At 51.4% G+C, this 17,303-nt stretch overlaps 1 protein-coding gene across 1 annotated transcript; it reads left to right on the forward strand.

Moving 5' to 3' along the window:
• Positions 1-11,202: 11,202 nt before the first annotated feature.
• On the forward strand, positions 11,203-17,303 carry NR2E3 (nuclear receptor subfamily 2 group E member 3). The gene is made up of 8 exons (XM_068536947.1): positions 11,203-11,330; positions 11,886-12,012; positions 12,172-12,275; positions 12,364-12,612; positions 12,727-12,902; positions 13,797-14,043; positions 14,295-14,400; positions 17,171-17,303. The coding sequence occupies exons 1-8, from the start codon at positions 11,237-11,239 to the stop codon at positions 17,301-17,303; spliced, it is 1,236 nt and encodes a 411-aa protein (XP_068393048.1). The 5' UTR covers positions 11,203-11,236.

Consider the following 17,303-nt stretch of genomic DNA (forward strand, 5'->3'; position numbering starts at 1 on the left):
CATCCATTCCATTCAGCACCCATTTCCTGGATATTTATGATATGTCAGGAGCTCCAATACCTCAGAACAAAACCTTGCAGAGACTCTTGTCATGGGAGGAGGGAGACTCCAAAGAGAGATGAAAACCATTTTCTTATATCAGGGGCTGCTCCCCTGGTAAATCAATGCGGAAACATTACTGTGGAAACCTGGGAAAGATCCCTAGGAAGATATCATTCCATCCTGAGGTAGTTTATTATTTGAACAGTTTTCTACTCTGGCCAGATAAAACCCTTTTATTAAAGCACATTCTCTTTCTATCACGACTATCCGCAACCCTTCATTTTTACTTCTCCCCAGAGAATCTCTAGGTTGACTTGTCTTCAACTGCAAGTAAATGGTTTAAACCTCCTATGACAGAATCAGTGGCAACACTGGCCGTGGGTGTGAGGGCAGCAGGAATGCATGTGGGCTTGCTCTACACCAGGCCCTGGGCCAGGCTCTGGCACGTGAGCAGAGCAGTCTGAGGCAGTGAGATGATTCTATTGGAGGCAAGAGCAGAGGGCAGGGCGAGAGGAAAGACCCGCAAACTCTGCTGGGGAACGAGGGGAAGCTTTCATTTACCCGTTCAGTCAGTTGTTCAATAAATAATTATCAGGCTCCTTCTCTGTGTCAAGCCTTTCAACGAGATGGAGATTTCCGATCTCAGCCATCTCCTGGTTGTAGTTGGAGACGGGCAATAACAATGAAACAAAGAGGTGAATAAGATAGCTTCTGGGGACTTCCCTGGCGGCACAGTGGTTAAGAATCTGCCTGCCAATGCAGGGGATACGAGTTCAAGCCCTGGTCCTGGAAGATCCCACGTGCCACGGAGTAACTAAGCCTGTGCGCCACAACTATAGAGTCTGCACTCTAGAGCGCGTGAGCCGCAACTACTGAGCCTGCGTGCCACAACTACTGAAACCCTCGTGCCTAGAGCCTGTGCTCTGCAACAAGAGAAGCCACCGCAACAAGAAGCCCGCACACCACAACAAAGAATAGCCCCCGCTCGCCGCAACTAGAGAAAGCTCGCATGCAGCAATGAAGACCCAGCACAGCCAAATATAAAATATAAAACAAATAAATAAATTAAAAAAAAAAAAAAAAAAGCGTCTGATCATAAGTGGGATGTGGGGAGAAATGATAGCGTTCTGACCTGAGGGGAGACACTGGGACCTAGTCTTGAGGTGTGAGGAAGAGTTGGCTAGAGGAGAAGGATCCTGGGGCAATCCTGTTGGTAAGCCAACAGTGGGTATCCCAAGTGATAGAAATCAGAGAAAGAAAGATACTGCAGGATATCACTGATAGGTGGAATCTAAAAAAGCCAAACTTGTAGAAACATAGACTAAAATGGTGGTTTCCAGGGGCTTGGGGGTGGAGGAAAAGGGGAGATGGTAGTCAAAGGGCACAAACTTCCAGCTATACGATGAATAAGTCCTGGGGATCTAGTGTACGGCCTGGTGACTATAGTTAATAACACTGTAGTATATATTTATATGTTGTGATCTTAAATGTTCTCACCACAGAAAAGAAATGGTGATCATGTGACATGGTGGAGGTGTCAACTAATCATATTGGGATATATAAGTGTATCAAATCAACACATTGTACCCCATAAACTTGCACAATATCATATGTTGACCACATCTCAGTGAAGCTGGAAAAAATTTTAATAACAAATAAATAAATAGATAAATAAATCCTCAAGATAACACCATAAAAAAGAGAGAGAGAGAAGAAAGAAAGCCAGGCACTCTTATTCAGAGAGAAAGTTGCAGGGTGCCTCAGCCCCAGAGCTCTGCCTTTCTCTCCTTCCAGGAGGGGGCGCTGGTGCACATAACAGCCAACCCAATCCAAAGCCAGCCCCTGGAATTTTCCTCTCCGCTGCATTACCCCTTTCCCCTAAGCTCCTCAAAAATTACGTAGCAAGCTAAAAATTGTCAGTGAAGGCAGACGGAGGGAGGGCTGCAAACTAAGGGAAAAACGAGAAAGACTTAGACTTGAGAGTATGTCCAAAGTCACCGACGACATATTTCTGTTTCATTTTTCATGTTGTCTGCTTGTATGAGCATATATTTTTAAATTAACCTTTTATTTAAGAAAATTTCCATCATAAACAAAATTGTAGAGATAATCGTTCAGTGAAACCCTCTTACCCATCTCCCACAAAAACAACCACCAACCTTAGTTGTTCTCAGTTCATATCCATTTGTTTACTTTTTTTTTTTTTTTTTTTTTTTTTGCTGGAATCTTTAAAAAGCAAATCCAAGACATTGAATCACTTCTCTGGTAAATGCCTCAGCATATGACTCTAACAGTTATAAAGATTGTCTTTTATTAAACATAACCACAATACCATTGTCAGAACAAACCAAATTAAAAACAATTACTTAATGTATTATAAATGTGTGTATTTGTCTGTAAACATTTTATTTTCAAAATAATTTCAGAATTCCAGAGTACTTATTTTAAATTTCAATGTCTTATTCGGGAGTCTTACCTTAAGATTGTGTCTGGGAGTAAAATAATAGATCAACAGACTTAAAAGTTACCATTGAATGGAGATTATTAAATAAATAAATAAGTAACTAGGTAAATAAATAAACATTGAATTGACCATTCTTTATGCTGAAGAAACAGTATAACAACATAAGAGATCAGTAAAATCATAATGCTAATTTATTTTAAAGACTATTCTTCCATTAAATATATTAAATATATTTTAATAAAAATTTTTATAATTTAATAATTCTATTAAATAACATTATTTAATTTTATTAAATAAAAATAATTTCTATTAAATATATTAAATTTAATTCGATATCAACCAGAATGGCTCTGACTTAACAGAATTAGTTTTGGTTTTGTACACAAATGCCATAGTGTTTGTAGCATTTTGTACCTTGCTATTTCATCATAACATTTTTCCATATAATCCCCTTTCAGTGGCAGAAAAAATAGCCATCTGGGAAATGTGTCATAATTTATTAACTGAAAAAAATATATTTAGCTATTTCCAATGCCTGGTGACTGAAAACGACATCTCATATCATGGTGTACTGTCTGTGTAAGAAACTCCATTAAAGAACAGGTCTTCCAAACCCCTTTGAAGATAACAGGGAGCAGGAACAGCATATGTGAAGCCCGTGTTTTGGGGAGGAGTTTGCTGTACTCAGGGATGCAGGAGACCTTTGTGGCCAGAGCAGGGAGCAGGGGCAAGACTGCAGCCCAGGCTGAAAAGATGGGCGGCGGCCAGTATACCCCAGGACCCTTCCTGTACCATTCACCGTAGGGAGAATTGCTTTGAGCATATGCATTTTCTAAAACGTCATTCTAAAAAAGATATCCTCCATCTCTGTGGAGAGGCACTGGATTTTTGCTACCTCAATTTACTGTCTTCACCAAATTAATAAATGGAGCTAATAAGGAATGTCATTAAACACAGCTAACTTCAATATCAGAAGTCAGGAAGGAAAATATGCCAAATGTGACACGTGAACATTGGTCATCTAAACAGCTCAATTTGGTCAATTTCTTTACGCCCATGCAGTTGTCAGGATGCTGTCTGGATCTTCAAGAATAAACTGCAGTAGACACAGGCAGAGCTGGAGTCTTTGTGGCGACATCTCAGTTAGCCCTCCACAGTCACAAGACAGAGTCTCACCACACACACACACACACACACACACACACACACTCACACACACACTCACACCTACACACATGCACACCTACAGGTAATTCCCAGTCATACCTGGTGCAGCCCCAGAGCCCTTCCCTTAAAAGCAAACATAGAAAACAAAGGTTCCTACAGAGTAATCTTTTCACTTTTCTCTATAAGTGATACTGTAGCTTGAGTCTAAGAATCTGCATTTTGTAGAAAAACTGAGAACAAAAATGACAACTCAAAGTCACTTTCCGCAGCCTAGAATATCTGCTTTATCCTTTTAATCTACCTGCAGACAGAATGTGTCTGGAGGAGATTTTCTTTATTAAACATATGAAGGTGGTATTTTAATACGGTATTCCCATTTTATTTTCTCCCTACCCTTAGGCAGATACATTCTCCTAAAATAACCAGCTTATCTGCCTGGGTTTGAATCCCAGCTCTGTCTCCTACTAGCTGTGTGACTTTGGGGAAGTCACTAAACCTCTCTGTGAAAGGAGGATAATAATGATAATGCCCATCTGATAGTGTTGTGAGGATTAAGAGAATTCACGCAGATAAACACACAGAACTGTGTCTGGCAGGTAACAGTTTCTTAAGTAAATATTTCCAATTATTATTATCATTCGAGGTCGTATTTATTTCAAATTAGCTAATCTTTTTTAAAAAGACACAAAAAAGCCTTACCTTAATTATAATTATGACACATGTTCATTATTAAACATTCAAACAACACAGAAAAATATAAAGCAAATAAAAGAGTAAAATTCTCCTTCAGAGAAAACTGCCGACTTTGAGCATCCTCGCAGACAGTTCCTGAGTCTGTATACACACGACACCGGAGATAATGTTACATGCCTGATGGCCTGGGGCGCCTCCCGGACATCTGTCATGGGAAGTGCTTCCTGCATCTGTGAAAACAGATTGGTGACCTGCCTCCAGGAAAGCAGGAAATAACACGGCTCAGGCCAGTGGTTCTCCACCAAGGGCGAGTCTGCCCCTCAAGGGGACATGCGGCAATGTCTGGAGACATTTTTGGTTGTCACCGTTGGAAAGGAAGGGGATGCCACTGGCATCTAGTGGGTAGAGGCCAGGGAAGCTGCTAAACATCCTACAGGGCACAGGACAGCCTCCATGACAAAGAATTATCTGGCTCAAAATGTCAGCCGTGCCCAAGTTGAAAAACCCTGCTTTCTTTTTTTTAACACTTTTATTGGAGTGTAAGTGCTTTACAATGGTGTGTTAGTTTCTGCTTTATAACAAAGTGAATCAGCTGTACATATACATATATCCCCATATCTCCTCCCTCTTGGTCTCCCTCCCACCCTCCCTATCCCACCCCTCTAGGTGGTCACAGAGCACTGAGCTGATCTCCCTGTGCTAGGCGGCTGCTTCCCACTAGCTATCGATTTTACATTTGGTAGTGTATATATGTCCATGCCAGTCTCTCACTTCGTCCCAGCTTCCCCTTCCCCCTCCCCGTGTCCTCAAGTCCATTCTCATACTGAGGGAAGTAAGTCAGAAAGACGAAAGCCCTGCTTCTAGGTTGCTTCATTTCTAGGAGATAATAAATATTATAACCCGGAGGGTCAGCCAACTAGAATACACTGGTATGGTTGTGCCTGTAGTTGAACTTTTAAAATACCTCCTTACTGGTTTTCAAAGAGCTCCCACCCCACCCAACCCTCACTGCCCCAGCCCCTCCCTGATCTGCAGAGCGTCCCGGGGTCCAGCACTAAAAGGTTGACACCAGGCACAGCAAAAGGAAGGGGCGCGTCCAGGACCAGGCCTCCATCTCTGCGGCTGCAGCTGTTCTGATTAGCCAAGGCCCGGCCTGAGCCGCTGCTAGAGATTTGGGCCTTCCCCTTGGGTAACGTGGGAGAGAAACCCAGAACATGAGAAGCTTTTCATTCTCACACATTGAACCACTGAACCATTTCTTCATAAATATTTCCTCTGATGATTATTATTATTGGTAATATTTACTTCTTCATAAATATTTCCTCTGATGATTATTATTATTGGTAATATTTACTTCAGATTAGCTCTTTTTTAAAAACTGAAAAGACCTCTGCTTTATCTTGATTGTATGGTAACACGTGTTCACTATTAAACATTCAAAGGACACAAAACTTTCTGAGTGTGGTGAGAATTTCTGCTGGTCGTAGCTCCGCTAAAGGGTGGAGAAGCCCACCTCTCCGAGCACCGGGGAGAAGGAGAGGTTAAAACAGACGTCGTTCACTGTCAGTCATCACGACACGGAGGAGGGGAGTCTCCCCACAGGCCCCCAGCATGCAGCAGCAGATCGGATGTGTCCTGCACGGCCTGCCTTTTGTCTGCTCGTCCTCGGATGGGGCTGGGAGCCGCTCCTGTTCCTCTCAGACCTTTGAAAGGATTCTAGGAGAGAGACTTCAGCCGCCAAGAGCTGGGAAGCTGCGCAGGGGATATCTGATTATTTCTAAGTGTTGTCTTGAAGAGGAAATAAAGAGGCTTTGTTGAGAAACTTTCCTGCTGGCGTCGGTCCCTTGGAGTCCTGAACCTTCCACTCACTGCTCTAGAAAAAGCAACTATTAATTAATTCAGGTCCTGCCGAGGAGAAGAAGAGTCCCGTGATCTGTGGCCAGAAATTCCTCTGAGACACATGAAATCAAACTGTGCGTGCTGTTTTGCAGCTGGATTGAGGTTGAAATACTGTGGTCGTATTTCCCTGGAAATGAACTTGGGAGCAATGGCTGTGTAGCATTCCACTGTGGGGATGGAGCATACTTCATCTACCCAGTTGTCTGCAGATGGATGTTTTACTAAAATCGCTACAGAGAACAGCCACATAATTAAATCTTGGTGAGAGAGTTTCCTAGAAGTGGAATTGCTGGGTCCTGAGCTCCAGAGCCCATGCACTCGCCACTAGCTATCCTTTCTCAGAGATAGCGAAGACCCTCGGATGGGGAAAAAAGAGAGAATTTTAAAGAAATCCCAAAAGACATGCTCTCACATGCTGTGAATGAGGTTTGCCCCAAACCAGAAGCCCGTGGCTGCCACAATGGGAGCCATGCCACCCAGCCTAAGCAGGCTGATCGGCAGCTGGGTCATCCCAGGAACCGCTGTCTCCGCCCGATGGTGGAGCCCAGTGCTTCTCTGAGGTCTGGGACCTGATGACACCGGGGATGACAGGCCCCAGACAGGCTGGAGCAGGCAGCTTTACCTGCTAGGGTCTTCAAGGTCCAGAGGGAAGTCAGTTCTGCAGCCTTCACCGTGAACCCATCTCCCCACCCGCCCCAGCCCCCCAGCCCCCCTCCACCTGGTCCCAGACTTCCAGGGAGTCAGAAGGAAGTTGCTGACCTGTCCCCTGGGGGAATAATTGTATTAGTGATAAGGTGGCCTCTGGCGGCTTTGTCAGCAGATTCAAGGCTTTGGGCTGAGTAATCCTTTGGTGTCTGCCCCAGCAGCTGTTGGTCACAGATCGGGAGAGATCCCCACCCCCGTCCCCCGGCCCGGCTGGGCTGTCATCTTTTCCCCCAGCACAGTCACAGCTCTGGCTGGGCCTGAACTGCCAGAGAACCGAGGGCCAGGATGAGAAAGGAGCTCGGCTGGAGAGCCAACAATGACATAGAGAGCCAACATAATAAAGTCAAAAGCAACAGTGTAAGAACAAGCAGGTCAGACACTGCCGGTGTCTTTTATTCTAATGGATTTATTTATTTTTTATTCTATACCCACTCTAGAATACCAGGGAAAGAAGGACAAGTTAAAAATGGACTTCTGTCCGTTAAGTGTCTTGTGATCCACATGCCCAGCTTGGCCTGAAACTCTGAACCTGACCCTTGGAATCTCCCATCGACTGAGGAGAGAAAGTTGACCTGGCGTGAGGTCAACATTAAGGACAATATCTGGCCCTGGAGGTGCCTCTAGAAAGAGAGGAGTCGGGGCAGACTACCTGGAGGAGGTGAGCCCTGAACAGGCCTTGAAGGATGGGATTAATTGGGCAGGTAGAGCAGGAGGGGCAGGGCAGCTCAGATGGAGAACAGCAGAGAAAAGACCCACCAGGGGAAAAAAGTCCCCTCCTTCTCCGCTTCCTCACTCAGCTCTCCCCTCGACACCTCCTCCCCATGCCTTCAACTCCTTCCTCGCGGTCCTTCCCATGCACTTGCTCGGAGGAACCGAGCCTTGGAGCAATCCTGGTGTCCACCTCCTCCTCCCAGCCTCTGCCACTCTGCTGGAGGCTCCAAGGAAAATTCTATACCTGCCCAGACTGTCACCGTCTTTACTCTCAGCTGGGACTCAGAGCTTCCCCCAAAGTCCCTCCCTGGGTCCCTTCCCCAGCGCGGCTGCTTCAGACCTCACCTGCGCAAGGTGTTCCCCCCAACCTCTGCCTTCCGCCCCGGCTCCCTTCCACATGCCTCCTCCCTCTCACCTTGGACTGTGTTAGCCCCTGCAGTGTCACCTCCTCTGATCCCACCACAACCCCCCCCGGGGCACTAGCCTACCCAGTTTAGAGAGGGTGAGACAAAGAGAGAGGCAGAATCATTTGCTCACACAGCCAGGAAGATGTAAAACCAGGATCCGAGAGGAGGTCCGCTGACCCGGAGCCTGCCCTAAGCCCTGGGTTCTCTCATTCCTTCCCGGCGACCCCTCTCCAGGCCAAAGCTGTCCCCCTACGTGTGCCCTGCACCCCCCAGGCTTGCTTCAGGGATCCGGTATTCGATTCACACCCCATCTCCAGCTTTACTCTCTCTCCCCTGCCTCTTTCTCCTCTGTGTCTCCCATTATAAAAGGAACTCCAGTTCTCAAATATTTTTCTTTTAATATCTCCCTCCACAGGAAGAAAAAAAACTTTCTTCAGTGTCACCCTTCCTACAAACCCCTTAGCTCTGTCTCCTTCTCCTCTCAGCCCAGTGCTCTGCTTCCAGGTCCTCCCCACCCAGGGCCATCTGCTGTCCCTTCGTGTGGAATGACTCTGGCCAAGGGCGCCAGCTACCTCCTGCTGCTAAAGCCTAGCAGAGAGACTGCTCAGAGTCTTCTTGGAGAGCACCGTGGTGGAAAGCGGGAGTCCGGGGATCAGACACAAGTTTGAAACCCCCATCTCCATCCCCAACCTCCTGCACCACTCTGTAGCTGTGTGGCCTGAAGGGAATTGCTTAACCTCTCTGAGACTCAATTTCCTGATTTGTGAGTTGAGGGTAATAATGATAACTCTTTACAGGGATGCTGTGAGGCTTGGATATATTGCCAGCACTTGTGGAAGCACTCTTCTTGCTTACTTTCTCATCCTTATTGTTGGGGATACAAACGACCTCAAAGGACACTTGACCTGGTGGATGCCTCCATCCTTGAATCCTCCCCAGCCCTTGCTCCCATGACCCGCGCCGTCCCGATTTTCCCTCTTAGCTCCTCTGCCAGCGGATCCTCCTCGGCCCAGGCTTCCAGGACTAGAGGCCGTCAGCTCAGCCTTGGGCACTTTCCTACCGCACAGGGTGCTCCAGGCAGTCTCTCAATCCCGGGGCTTCAGGGACCATCTCTTTGCAGACAAGTTGGGGATGGGTTGGTTGGGGGTGTGTGGAGTTGGTCCGGGGGTATCTGTGGGTGGAAGCTCGGGGCAGAGACGCAGGCAAGAATCTGATGTGAAGTGGTCGTGGAAACCGTGAATGTGTGCAAGATTACCCAAGCGGAGAGTGGAAAGGTCTGCTGGGGCCCTGGAGGTGCAAAGGGGTTCAGAGGGGGAGGAAGACAGTTAAGACAGTTCCAGAAGAATGGAAGAGATGAGCTTCGGGAAGGAGGGATGGGTCAATCGAGTTCAAGGAGATGCCCTTGGCTTTGGAGGTTAGGTGCAGCAGGAGACCTTGGCCGTGGAGGGTCCCGAGGGGCTGCCCATCAGCAGAGCGGTGAGGGCGAGGACAGAGGCAGAGGAGCCCAGGTGAGGGGCCTCAGCTCAGTGGCCTCGATCTTCTGAGGCCCCAGAAAGCGGATTACCCTGCAAAGCCCCTCGAGCTGACTTTCCAAATCCCCAGTAGTGCTTCTCTGTCACAGGGAGGGTTAGCCCCACTTACATAAGGGCGCTGCACCACCCCCTCTGTCCCCTTAACTCCATGATTCCTTCCAGAAGTTTCACACTGTCCCTCCTCTCCCTCAGGCTCTAAGGCTGGGCCAAGCCCTGCCCCATGCTCACCCAGAGGTGAGCCCAGTTCCGCCAGACGCGTGGTCCCCTCCAGACCAACATGGGGTTTTCTGCTGCGGCCTGGGCATGGGGTGGGAATGGGGATGGGGGCCAAGGATCCGGGAAAGGAACGGCTGTTTGCTGAGGATTCCTCTGGGATCTTCTCCACAACCCTGGGAAGCAATCAGAATAACAGCCCCCGTCATTTATTACATGCCTACTAAGTGCCAGGCCCTGGCATGCTTTGAGAATCATCTGACTTAGCTTCCCCAGCTACCCTACAAGGCAGGTACTTCTTCTGTCAACGCCTTTTTACCAGAGACTGGAGCTCAGACAGGTTAAAGCACTTGCTCAGGGACGCGTGGCAGACGGTGAGGGAGCAGGGATTTGAACTTGGGTCTGTCTCAGCTGTCTCCACCCACCCTCGGGGTCAAAGGAAAGACAAACGCCTCCTCCCGCCTCCCCACCTCAGAACCGTCACTGGGTTCGAGCTGGGAAGGCTGGATCTGGGGACGCTGAGGGACCAGGCTGCCTGGGACTGTGAGGACAAGTCAGGGAAGGGCCGGGAGGCCGCCTGAGAGCCCGCAGCCAGGCTCAGGGGCTGCGTCCTCACCCGCTCCAGTCCTGCAGGAGACCCTCCACGTGGGGCTCAGACCCCACCTGCAAGCCGGCCTCAGACCCTACATTGGACCCATTTCCACGTGTGACGGGAGCTGCCTCTGTGCTGGGCGTCTGGGGGCTGCTAGCCTTCCAGGAGTGCCCAGACCCTCAAATCCTGGGCCCCAAGCCGTCCCTTATGAAGGGATTAGGTGAGAAGCGCCGGGGCAGAGAGCAGTACCCGCAGTGCAGCGACACCCAGACACACACACACCTCGGCCGCACACTTGTCCCCAGACCCCTACGGTCCTGGGGCCAGTGGAGTCCACACCTCCCTTCACGACTGGATCAGCTTGAGAGCACAGGGGCCCGGAGACACTGAGCAGCCTGGGAGCCGGTGTGGGCGCAGCAGGCCCGACCGGCTCCCGGGGGCACCTTGGTAATGCTGCAGGTGTGGCTGGTTGATCCCCTGTGGAGACAGTAAAGATTAAGAGGATCATAAGCTGCATCCAGCGCTGCCCTGGGAGAAATCTCCCCAAGCCGGAGCCGCTGCTCTGAGGGGAAGTTGGGGCAGCTCCTGAGTTTAGACAGAGGGGCCAGGAGGCAGGAGCACAGAGAGGAGAGACAAGGAGACAGAGACAGAGGGAGAAGTAGAGATAGACGAGAGACGGGGGCACAGACAGAGAGACAGAGGATCAGAGAGGGAGGCAGAGGCTGGGCCCGGCTCAGCGATCCTGAGGCCTCTCTTAGGCAGGAAGGCGGAGGCTGCCCTGGGACCAGCCAGCACCAGGCTGACAGCGCCCATGAGCTCCAACATGGCTGCAGCGGCGCCGGCAGCTGTGCCTGCCTCCAGGAAGGAGTCTCCAGGCAGGTGGGGCCTGGGGGAGGAGCTGACAGGTATGGCTTTCCTGGACGTAGTAGGGTCTGGACCCTTGGAGAGCGGAGTGTGGGTCAGAGGTTTGCAGGGACCGTGAAAGGAGCCGGAGCGACTCAGACCGAGCCCCAAGGACTGTGGGCAAGTGTGAGGGAACCTGCTGGCAAACCCAGAATCCTAGAAACATGGGGATCAGACAGGACAGCTGAGTGGATGGGGGAGGAAAGGAGAGAGAAGGGCCCTCAGGGGGTGGGAGCAGAGGTCCGTAGCAGTGGTGCCAAGATTGCTTTTGTGCGTGAGGGAGCCTGAAGCCACCTGCAGAGAGAGGGAGCGGGAGGTGGGGCAGAGAGCGTCCTCTTGTTGAGAACTGGTCGTGGCGAGAGAAGGCAGAGGAGGAGGGCTGAGGGGGTATGATAAGCGGGACACTTTTCCAGATGGGAGAGACACCGGCGCGTCTAAAGGTGGGTGCACGGGAACCTGAGGACGAGGAAGCAAGGAGGGCGTAGGGGTCCCTGAGGAGGCGGGAGGGGTATGTGACCAGCCCTGCCCAGTCCCCACCCAGCCCGGCTGCCCCTCAGGCGCAGGGCCCTCGCTCCAGTGCCGCGTGTGCGGGGACAGCAGCAGCGGGAAGCACTACGGCATCTACGCCTGCAACGGCTGCAGCGGCTTCTTCAAGAGGAGCGTGAGGCGGCGGCTCATCTACAGGTGAGGCAGGGCAGCGCCCGCCGCCCTCCAGCTCCCAAAGGTGCCTGGGAGGGACGGAGGATGGTCAGGGAAGAAGGAGCTGTGGCAAACATGTCCGAAACCCACGGCCCAGGGCCTGGGCGGGACCCTGACTCCCTGGGGGTTCCCCTCCGCCCACAGGTGCCAGGTGGGGGCAGGGATGTGCCCGGTGGACAAGGCCCACCGCAACCAGTGCCAGGCCTGCCGGCTGAAGAAGTGCTTGCAGGCGGGCATGAACCAGGACGGTGAGTCGGGAGACCACCCAGAGACGCGTGGCAGAAGAGAAGGGGGCGTGTGACCCGCGGGGCATCCTGACCCTCCCTGTCTCCCCAGCCGTGCAGAATGAGCGCCAGCCACGAAGCACCGCCCAGGTCCGAATGGACCGCGTGGAGTCAGACACGGAGCCCTGGCTGGAGCCCCTGGCGGCTCCCCCGACCCCAGCAGGGCCCAGCCCGCGGGGCCCTACACCGGTGTCTGCAGCCAGAGCCCTGGGGCCCCGGGCCCTCACACCTCCAGGCCACCACCACTTCATGGCCAGCCTGATAACGGCCGAAACCTGCACTAAGCTGGAGCCAGAGGATGGTAAGTGGAAGGATGGCTGAGCTCCCGGGTCCTGCCTTCATCCCACACCCGGGCCCCTGAGAAGCCCCTGCCGCCCACCTTGGAGCAGGCCTGATGCACAGCCTCCTCCAACAGCCGATGAGAATATTGATGTCACCAGCAATGACCCCGAGTTCCCCTCGTCCCCGTACTCCTCCTCCTCCCCCTGTGGCCTGGACGGCATCCATGAGACGTCGGCTCGCCTCCTCTTCATGGCTGTCAAGTGGGCCAAGAACCTGCCCGTGTTCTCCAACCTGCCCTTCCGGGATCAGGTATACCCGTCAGGGGGCCCACAAGAGTCCGCCGGGCTGTGGGCACATACCTCCTTGTGCAGGTGATGATTGGCGGTGCACGCGGCTTGGGGATGGTGACGGTTGGGGACACCCACGCCTCAGAGTCAGTGATGGTCAGAGACACCAGTCTCAGCGATGTGACTGCTGGGGGTGCTACAACTCTGGGCAGCGATGATGGTCGGGGTCATCACCCAGGGGAAAGTGATGGCCAGGGACACACGGGGACCAGGGATTTGAAGACAGTGCCTGTGCCCCTCTGGGTCTTCTTTCCTCCTAGACAAGCCCTCAGGCCCTACAGATGCTCTGTATGTCACAGGGTGGTCTGCACACCCTAAACAGCATCAGTGGGCAAACCTGGGCTCCCTTGGAACACAAATGCCCCTGACTTCAGGGCTTGCATTTCAGCCCTGCCTCTTCTCCTCTAGGACACCCCTCTGGGCTTCTCATGAGCAAGGGGACCTGTCATGACAAATCCAGGAGAAGAGGCACACTGAGAGTCTTGAGTCCTTAGCCAGTGGTTTGGATGAAGCAGCTCAGAAGCCAGGCTGAGTCGGCTGAGGATGCCTAACTTAGGATGCTGGTGGGGAGTCCCTGAGGCTGCCCAGCTTCTCACAGCTCCAGGATTTCCTGTGTGTTCCACTTGCAGCTTTGGATGGAGCCCACAGAGTATCTTGCAGCTGAGGCATCTGGGCCACATAGTGCCAAGTCCCAGAGCTCTGGACCCCTGGTTGATGTCAGGCAGAGGTCAGAATGTTCTGGGCACCCGGGACCAGCCCTTCGTTTCCTAGGACACCCGAGAAGGTGGCAGAGGTTCCAGGCTGAGCCAGAGGAGCTGTGTATCAGTCATAACGCTCGCCCTCTCTCTGGGCACAGGTGATCCTGCTGGAAGAGGCATGGAGTGAACTCTTCCTCCTCGGAGCCATCCAGTGGTCTCTGCCCCTGGACAGCTGCCCACTGCTGGCCCCGCCGGAGGCCTCTGCTGGTGGCAGCTCTCAGGGCCGGCTGGCACTGGCCAGTGCAGAGACTCGAATCCTGCAGGAAACCATTTCAAGGTTCCGGGCACTGGCGGTGGACCCCACGGAGTTCGCCTGCCTGAAGGCCCTGGTCCTCTTCAAACCAGGTAGCTGAGTCTTTGCCCAAGCCTTAGAGGAGAGTTGTTGGGGACGAAGAAGGGGAATTCTGGTGACTTCCTTCTGCCTCTCACCTTCCCTCCATGGCCCCACATAGACGCAGATGTGTACAGACTTCTTCCCTGGGGGCAGGAAGGGATGGATGGCTGCGGGGCTGGCCTCACGCCTCCTGAGGCCCTGGCTGACTGTGAGGGGGGCGGAGGGGCTGAGAGAGAAGCTCACTGCTGCTGCTTCTCTCCAGAAACACGGGGCCTGAAGGACCCTGAACATGTGGAGGCCTTGCAGGACCAGTCCCAGGTGATGCTGAGCCAGCACAGCAAGGCCCACCACCCCAGCCAGCCTGTGAGGTGACCTGCGCACGTGCCTACCTGCCCACCTCTCCCTTCATCTCGCCACCCCCCTGCCCACCTCTCTGGCACCAACTCAGGGCTGCGCGGTTTAGATGGCACAAGGGTCTCAGTACGACCAGCCCATGGCCGACACCTACTGAGTGCCAGGCACAGCACCAGGCCCGGGCGTAGGGACCAAAATGTGCATAAGGCAAACTTGCTGTCTCCTAGGGGTGCCCAGCACAGTGACCACACTGCAGTTGAGGGCTGGTCTTGAGGGCTGCATGTGTCTGCAGGAGACAGAGACCCACTGGGAGATGGGGTGCCAAGCAGAGCTGGAGGCAGGGCTGGACTTGGAGGAAGGATAAGGTCTACAAGGAGAGAAATCATCATTCACCAAGAGGGGGAGAGAGAGAGAGGCGAATACGCATTATGTTCTTAGGTCAGGAGCCCAGTTTGGAAGGTGTAAGAGATCGCTGTCACCGAGAAGGTGGGGGACTAAGCCAGAATGGCTCTCCGGCATCAGCCTGTTCAGGCCAGCCAAAGGCCAAATCTGATTCACTAGGCAGAGAGGAGCCACTGCAGGCTTTTGAGCAGGAGAGTGCTGTACACAGAGCTGGGCTTCATGCAGGGGCGTGGCAGTGAGTACAGAGCAGCCAACCAGGGAGGGAAGCAGACATTGCCATCATCCAGGGGAGCCGTGGAGTTCTGCTCTTTGGGAGTGGAAAGGCAATGACAGATGCGGGAGCCACTGGGAGTTGAGATGGGTCAGACTTGGTACTTGAGTGGATATAAGGAACGAGGGGAAGAAGAGCTATTTGGGAGACGAGGTAGTCAAGAAAAAAAAAGGAAAGTCAGGAGGAAAAGAGTTTTGAGGGAACATGAGGCCTGTTGGAGGTGCAGCGGGACATCTGACAGGGAGGCATTTGCACAAGCCATGTGCATGGACAATAGCCCTGCCCTGGCTGGGTTTGGACGACAGTGGCTGCCAGCTGAGACTGTGGCTGCAGGGCTAGTGGGGCAGGAGCCAGTGCTCTGGGACTGCCCGGCTCGCCCCGGCACCAGCAGATCCAACGGAGCCTCAGCAAGATTGGACCACTTGGACTCCAGGCACCTACTGGCTATTTTGGACCATATTTTCTGCATTCTCTTGGGCCCCCAGCAGTTCTCTCTGAAGAAGTAAGCTAACACGGGCACCCTCGAATCCCCTGTAATCTGAGAAATGATCAAAAGAAGAGGTAATTTTCTTTTAGAAAGAGTGAAAGGTACAAGGACTATACCCATCACACAGAAAGATTTCTGCTATTGGTGAGCATAGGTAGAACGTGTCCCTAAGGCTCAACACAGCACCCTAAGAACAGTCATCACAGACATTCAGGCACCAGCGGCCCTCCTTCACCAGGTTTCTGTTGGGCTCAGCTCCCAGAGATGTCTGGGCATACTGGTTTTGTGTCAAATTTCAAAATTCTGATTAACATTTCCTTTGCCACTCCTGTTGGAGTTGGTTCAGTATCAACTGCAGGCAGAAACTGAGTGCTGAGCAAGTGATTTGGGGTTCTCTAAAGCCAGCGTATTTCAGTTTTTAAAAACTGCAACACCCAGGAAGAAATGCAATTTCCATCATAACCCAATAACACACAGACCCTGAGACAAAGTTCCCCCAAATAATACCTGCCCTTACTTTGAATGATTTACTCTGATATTTCTGTTTAAATTTAAATTGTTTATTGTTTAAAAAGGCTGGCTGTGACCCACTTCCGGCAGTTTGAAAAACAATTTCTCTACTTGGCTTTATAGTTACTCCTTCCTGACACTCCTTAGATCAGAAAAGCAGAAGAAGGGAGGGGTGCACGACTGCTCAGTGCCACCGGCTTGGCTCTTACAAGAGAAAGAAAGCCCTTGGTTTGGCAAAACAAGTTCAGTAGGTCATTGGGAGGTGGGAAGGCTTCCCGTAGACCTCCGTGGTAGAAGCTGAGCTTGGAGTTGCCCCCACTTTGATGTGGCCTCCTTGACATTGGGCACTGACCCCAGCTGTCAGTCCTCCCACCCAAGGAGGGTCTAATGTCCCTCCCTGTCTCTTGGGGCTTCACCATCCGCCTTCTCTGTACTGGGGACCCCTGCCTTGGCAAATGGTTCTTATTTACAGCTACAATGACTCCTTTTCTGGATGAGTATCTCAGCCACAAAAATTAAGTTTCGATTGCAGAACATTTTCACTAATGGCTAGCTACTCTATCATCCTAGGTGGCTTCCAGAGGGGAATTTATATATATATATATATATATATATATATATATATATATTTTTTTTTTTTTTTTTGGCCGTGTCACGCCTTGTGGGATCTTAGTTCCCCAACCAGGGATTGAACCCAGGCCCCATGAGTGAAAGCGCCGAGTCCTAACCACCTGACCAACAGGAAATTCCCAGGAATTTATATTCTTATTCAAATATATGTGGTATTAATCATCATGTAATTATAATCATTATATTCAATTAATAATATATTCACATGTACTATTAACATAAATAACTTCTCACGTTATAATCTTTACACATAATAAACAATATTTATTCACTATTTTCATCACACTCCTCAACTGAAGATTGGAGGAGGGCCACAGTGGGTCAGGGGTAGGCGAATGGGGCCTTTCCCCTAAACTCCTCCTCAGTCGCCCTGGGCACCGGTCGTCCCTCCTCTCCTTCCCCCTCCGCCTCTCCTGGGATGGCACCATCCCTGGGACTCGGGCTCAGAAGCTGGTAAACTGACGGTGTCCTCTATGCTGTTCAGGTTTGGGAAACTGCTCCTGCTCCTCCCGGCTTTGAGGTGTATCACTTCCGAACGTGTTGAGCTCCTCTTTTTCCGCAAGACCATAGGGAACACTCCAATGGAGAAGCTCCTTTGTGATATGTTCAAAAACTAG

This window comes from Eschrichtius robustus, chromosome 1 (genome assembly GCF_028021215.1).
Source record: "Eschrichtius robustus isolate mEscRob2 chromosome 1, mEscRob2.pri, whole genome shotgun sequence".
Taxonomy (NCBI): domain Eukaryota; kingdom Metazoa; phylum Chordata; class Mammalia; order Artiodactyla; family Eschrichtiidae; genus Eschrichtius; species Eschrichtius robustus.

Coding starts and splice junctions, on each gene's coding strand:
- NR2E3 (XM_068536947.1), top strand. CDS start 11,237: ATGAGCTCCAACATGGCTGCAGCGGCGCCGGCAGCTGTGCCTGCCTCC. Junction 12,613..12,726: donor TAAGCTGGAGCCAGAGGATG/GTAAGTGGAAGG, acceptor CTCCTCCAACAG/CCGATGAGAATATTGATGTC. Junction 14,401..17,170: donor CACCCCAGCCAGCCTGTGAG/GTGACCTGCGCA, acceptor TATGCTGTTCAG/GTTTGGGAAACTGCTCCTGC.